Raw genomic sequence first — 5,490 nt, 5'->3', positions numbered from 1 at the left:
CACACACACACACACTGGACACACACAGTCAGCATATAACTTTGTCCAAGTGGTGGTAAGAATGTTTGTCTTAACTAGCCTGATAAGTCAAACTTGTCTGATATGAACATKGACATAAACCCTCTACATACTTGAGTTTCTCCAGTCTGCAGTGTGGATCCTCCAGTCTAGCAGAGAGCAGTCTGACTCCTGAGACTCCTGGGTGATTGTAGCTCAGATCCAGCTCTCTCAGGTGTGAGGGGTTTGACCTCAGAGCTAAGACCAGAGAAGCACAGCCTTCCTCTGTGACTAGACAGCGTGACAGCCTGCAAAGAGACAAATCGTATTAAAATCACTCTGATATTCTTTGGTGGTGAAAATAGTGGCWGTATTATTTTTTCAACATTTTCAGATAYATCAGTGTCCTGAAACCTGCCATATCTATTTATAAATTAATGTATCATTATTATAAATGATCATAAAATTACTTGTAGATAGAAAAATGTATAGTACAAATATTTGAGTAGACTGACCAGACCAGTTTAAAAAGCAGTATCGGTCAAAAGACAGACAGTGAGGTATCAGATTTAGATTGTATTGAGTTTACAGTCTACACCGTATCTATTTTGACAGTGAAGGTAACATTTTAAATGTGGCTCTATACTCCAACATTTTGGATTTCAGATCAAATGTTTCGTATGAGGTGATAGTATATAATGTCACCTTTTATTTGAGGGTATTTTAATATATATCTGTTTCACCATTTATAAATGAAAGCACTTTATGTATCTAGTCCCCCTATTTGAAGAAGTCATAAGTATTCTGACCAATTCACTCACTGTATTAAAGTAGTCAAAAGTTGTCTTCCAGCCCGCCAATAAATTACATCATTCAACCCTCCCGCGTTAGTAAATTTACCTCAACATGCCCCGGAGAAGGCAGAGCGGGCCGATGCTGGTTGATGAATTTGACAATGAATGTACCTGGAAAATACGTTTTCTCGGCCAGAGGTGACTGAATTAATGTTCAGGCTTGTTGATAAGTAAGTAAGTAATAAGTAATCTGTTAAAGGCTTATTCCGTCCTTCCTCTTGCGTTAGCAGTGTGTAAAGGGACAGAAAGAAGCACACAGGAGTTTTCCTGTGAGGGGGAGTGGTGTGTATCCAGGGAGAAAACTAAACTAATCTACTGAAATGTAATTTGTGGTCTTATGCTGCCATCTATTGGAAATATGTAGCAACTGAATGATGTGTAATTCCTTACTAAAGTAGTAATTACTCAAAATTGCAAAATATAACATTTTCTAGTTCATTTACGACTTACAACAATAAAATAACAATTTATTGCATAACAAACAATGAAACTGACATAAACCAAAAACATAATACATTTAGTTAATTATATATATAAACTATTTATTTAGATGGGTGACATTATCTGCCAAAGTAACAGCCCTGTAGACAAAGAAGAGCTCTCCAGTAGTACCAAAACATTCAAAGACCATTTTCTCTAAGTGAGGTTACAAGTTTATCAACGTTCAAAGCAGAATTAATTTCCCATTGTTCCTCAACTGTAGTGTGTGATATACCATTTTATAGCTCTGAGTCTGTACTTTTATCCAATATGAAAAACACGGTTTCAAATGTTGCTACATTTTGTCACATTTTGCAAAAAAACATGATTGATTTGTGTCTCTGAAATTAAACTATCAAGAATTAGATTATAAACAAATACATGTCTGTCATTGAACTACCCCATGCCGTGATTAGATAGTGAAAAAACACTAATCTCTTTCAAAATGTCTTTAAGAAATGAAAAGCACATTTTCAAAATGTCAGAAATTTGATTGATACGAACGTTTCTGAAAATGGATATATAGCGTTTCGGAATGAAACTCTTCTTATGTTTCCCCATCTGAGCTCAGAGTAGATGAGAGATGTAATGTTGTCTCTGTTGTGTTGAAGCCCAATCAAGCGGAGAGACCAGCCTCCCCTGTACCCAGCTGTGTGTCCATGAACAGTGACTGGTCTATGGATCCTCCTATAAACTTTAGAGAGGGAGACTTTTCTACTGAACAAAGGTAAGAAGAACTCATGGGTCATGGTCAGTGAGTTAACAACACTGTCTCTAGTCATTTCTCCTCTCCCATTTTCCCATTTATTGTTGTTGTTTTCATAATCCATTGGCTAATCCTTTGTCCATTTTCATAGTCCTGTGTGTGTGGGTGTGTGTGTGTGTGTGTGTGTGTGTGTTTGTTGTGTGTGTGGTTGTGTGTGTGTGTGTGTGTGTGTGTGTGTGTGTGTGTGTGTGTGTGTGTTTGTTGTGTGTGTGTGTGGGTTTCAAAGAAACCAACAGGAGAGATCAGAGTCAGAGACTCTCAGTGGTGAGTCTTCCCAGAGTCATCAAACAGACCTGGCCTCCATATTCAGGTATGTGGTCCTGTTATGTACATTTGTTTTTGTTTACCTCAAGTAAATTTGATCTGTCAATCATTCATTAATGTGTTAATGAGAAACATTATTCTCTTGCTTAACTTATCTACTTTATTTATTTCAGTTGCTTGAAGAGAATATTATGACATTTGTGAAGAACGAGCTGAAGATGTTCAAGAGGATTCTTAGTCCAACTCCCAGAAGGCTTTGAGAGTCAGAAGCAGGATAAGGAAGTGGTGGATGCTGAAGATGAGAAGCAGGAGAGCAGTGCCAGAGAGGGGGCTCTGGAGATCACACTGCACGTCCTGAGGAAAATGAACCAGAAGGAGCTTGCTGACACACTGGAGAAATGTAAGATCTGTCTGCCTCATGTTGAATGCTGTTTTATAACATTTAAAAGCTGTAGCTAAAGTACAGCTAAAGTAGCTGTGTAACTCAATGATATTGTAGCAGCCTTAACACAACACCTAGTGACCTCATCAAGTAGCAGCAGGGATGTGTTGTGGTGATTAATTTAGAGAGAGAGAGAACACTTAATAATACCATCAATAATACCATAAATAATATAATCAGTCACACCAGTCTGTAATGCAATATTGAAAAAATTACACATTTATACAGTCAGTTAAAATAATAAATTATTATTTTATAAATTATTAATTTTAAACTTTATAACAGTCCTACAATACTGTAGTTATTAAATCAGACGTATATTAATATCCTCTGTGTTAATTCTTCATTCAGATGAGCTTGCTGTGATTTGCCAACGTGAACTCAACTAATCTAAAGAAGAAGTTTCAATGTGTATTGAGGGGATCGCTAAACAAGGAAACCCAACACTTCTCAAAAGATCTACACAGAGCTCTACATCACAGAGGGTGGAACAGGAGAGGTCAATAATGAACATGAGCTGAGACAGATTGAGACAACAACCAGGAAACAAGCAAGACCAGAGACTGCAATCAAATGTAACGACATCTTCAAACCCTTAACTGGACAAGACAAACGTATCAGAACTGTGCTGACAAAGGGAGTCGCTGGCATTGGAAAAACAGTCTCTGTGCAGAAGTTCATTCTGGACTGGGCTGAAGGAAAAGCAAATCAGGATGTCCAATTTGTATTTTCATTCCCTTTCCGGGAGCTGAATTTGATGAAAGAGGACAAACACACTTTGATTGAACTTCTCAATCACTTCTTCAATGGAAACCAAACAATCAAGAATCTCCAACTACAACAAGTACAAAGTTCTGTTCATCTTTGATGGTCTGGATGAGTGCCGACTGCCCCTAGACTTCCAGAAGAACAAGATCTGTTGGGACATCACAGAGTCAACCTCAGTGGATGTTCTGCTGACAAATCTCATCAAGGGAAATCTGCTTCCCTCTGCTCTCCTCTGGATAACTACCCGACCTGCAGCAGCCAATAAGATTCCTTCAGGGTGTGTTGACCAGGTGACAGAGGTACGAGGGTTCAATGACCCACAGAAGGAGGAGTACTTCAGGAAGAGATTCAGTGATGAGAACCTGGCCAGCAGAATCATCTCACATATAAAGACATCAAGGAGCCTCCACATCATGTGCCACATTCCAGTCTTCTGTTGGATTTCTGCAACAGTCCTTGAACACATGCTGAAACATAAGAGAGAAGAGATGCCCAAGACTCTGACTGAGATGTACACACACCTTGTGGTGTTTCATACCAAACAGAAGAATGAAAAGTATCCTGGGAGAAGAGGACAGGTCCACACTGGAATGAAGAGAGCATCTGTCACTGGGAAAACTGGCTTTTCAACAGCTTGTGAATGGCAATCTGATTTTCTATGAAGAAGATCTGAAAGAGGCTGGCATTGATGTCAATGAAGCCTCAGTGTACTCAGGATTGTGCACACAAGCTCTTTAAAGAGGAATGTGGACTGTACCAGGACAAGGTGTACTGCTTTGTTCATCTGAGCATTCAGGAGTTTCTGGCTGCTGTATATGTGTTCCTCTCATTCAACAACAACAATGAGAATCTAATGGACAAACCTCAATCAACGTCGAGGAACCTTTCTGTGCTGTTCAGAGACAAGCATAAAGTTTCTGTCTACAAGAGTGCTGTGGATAAAGCCTTACAAAGTGAGACAGAAACCTGGACCTTTTCCTTCGCTTCCTTCTGGCCTCTCACTGGAGTCCAATCAGAAGCACTTACAAGGTCTACTGACAAAGACAAGAAGCAGCTCACATATCCATGAAAAAACAGTCAAGTACATCAAGAAGAAGATCAAGAAGAATCCCTCTCCAGAGAGGTGCATCAATCTGTTCCACTGTCTGAATGAACTGAATGACCATTCTCTAGTGGAGGAGATCCAAAGCTACCTGAGCTCAGGAAGTCTCTCAAAACCCAAACTGTCACCTGCACAGTGGTCAGCTCTGGTCTTTGTGTTGCTGACTTCAGAAAGGAGCTGGATGTGTTTGACCTGAAGAAATACTCCAGATCAGAGGAAGGTCTTTTGAGGCTGCTGCCAGTGGTCAAAGCCTCCAGAGCTGTTCTGTGAGTAAATAAAATGACATATAAGAACTAATCATCAGGAAGAAATATTCAGTTTAGAGACAAATATGTATTATAATATGTATTTAATGTTATATTGAAAAACATATTGAATAAATGCATTGATTTCACATTAGTATAACATTATGACCATACAATTCTAGGAGACGAAGATGAATCTTATGTTGTTTGAGAGAATAACTAAATGCGTCTTCCATTGTCCTTCTACACTACTGGTGTTAAATTAACAGTGTGTTGTGAAATCATGATGATCTCTTTGTCAGGCTGTCAGGCTGTCTAGTCACAGAGGAAGGCTGTGCTCTCTGGTCTCAGCTCTGAGGTCAAACCCCTCACACCTGAGAAGAGCTGGACCTGAGTAACAATGACCTGAAGGATTCAGGAGTGAAGCTGCTCTCTGCTGGACTGGGGAATCCCACTGTAAACTGGAGACTCTGAGGTCAGTATTCCTGTAGTTGGTCAACAAGTGATAACTGTTCACCAGATCCACATGTGTTTACCAGACACACAAGTCCACACCATATGTGTATGGTACA

General features: G+C 39.5%; 1 protein-coding gene and 1 pseudogene across 1 annotated transcript in view; one reads left to right on the top strand and one right to left on the bottom strand.

Moving 5' to 3' along the window:
* LOC139026499 (ribonuclease inhibitor-like) overlaps positions 1–5,490 on the bottom strand; it is a 152,489-nt gene that overhangs the window by 30,576 nt on the left and 116,423 nt on the right. The window contains exon 6 of the mRNA XM_070441837.1: positions 132–305. Within this exon, the coding sequence (XP_070297938.1) occupies positions 132–305 (174 nt within the window). The remainder of the gene's footprint in view (positions 1–131; positions 306–5,490) is intronic.
* LOC139026498 (NLR family CARD domain-containing protein 3-like) overlaps positions 2,410–5,490 on the top strand; it is a 43,754-nt pseudogene continuing 40,673 nt past the window's right edge.

This window comes from Salvelinus sp. IW2-2015, unplaced genomic scaffold (genome assembly GCF_002910315.2).
Source record: "Salvelinus sp. IW2-2015 unplaced genomic scaffold, ASM291031v2 Un_scaffold4933, whole genome shotgun sequence".
Lineage (NCBI taxonomy): Eukaryota > Metazoa > Chordata > Actinopteri > Salmoniformes > Salmonidae > Salvelinus > Salvelinus sp. IW2-2015.
This window is presented reverse-complemented; position numbering and strand designations above follow the sequence as displayed.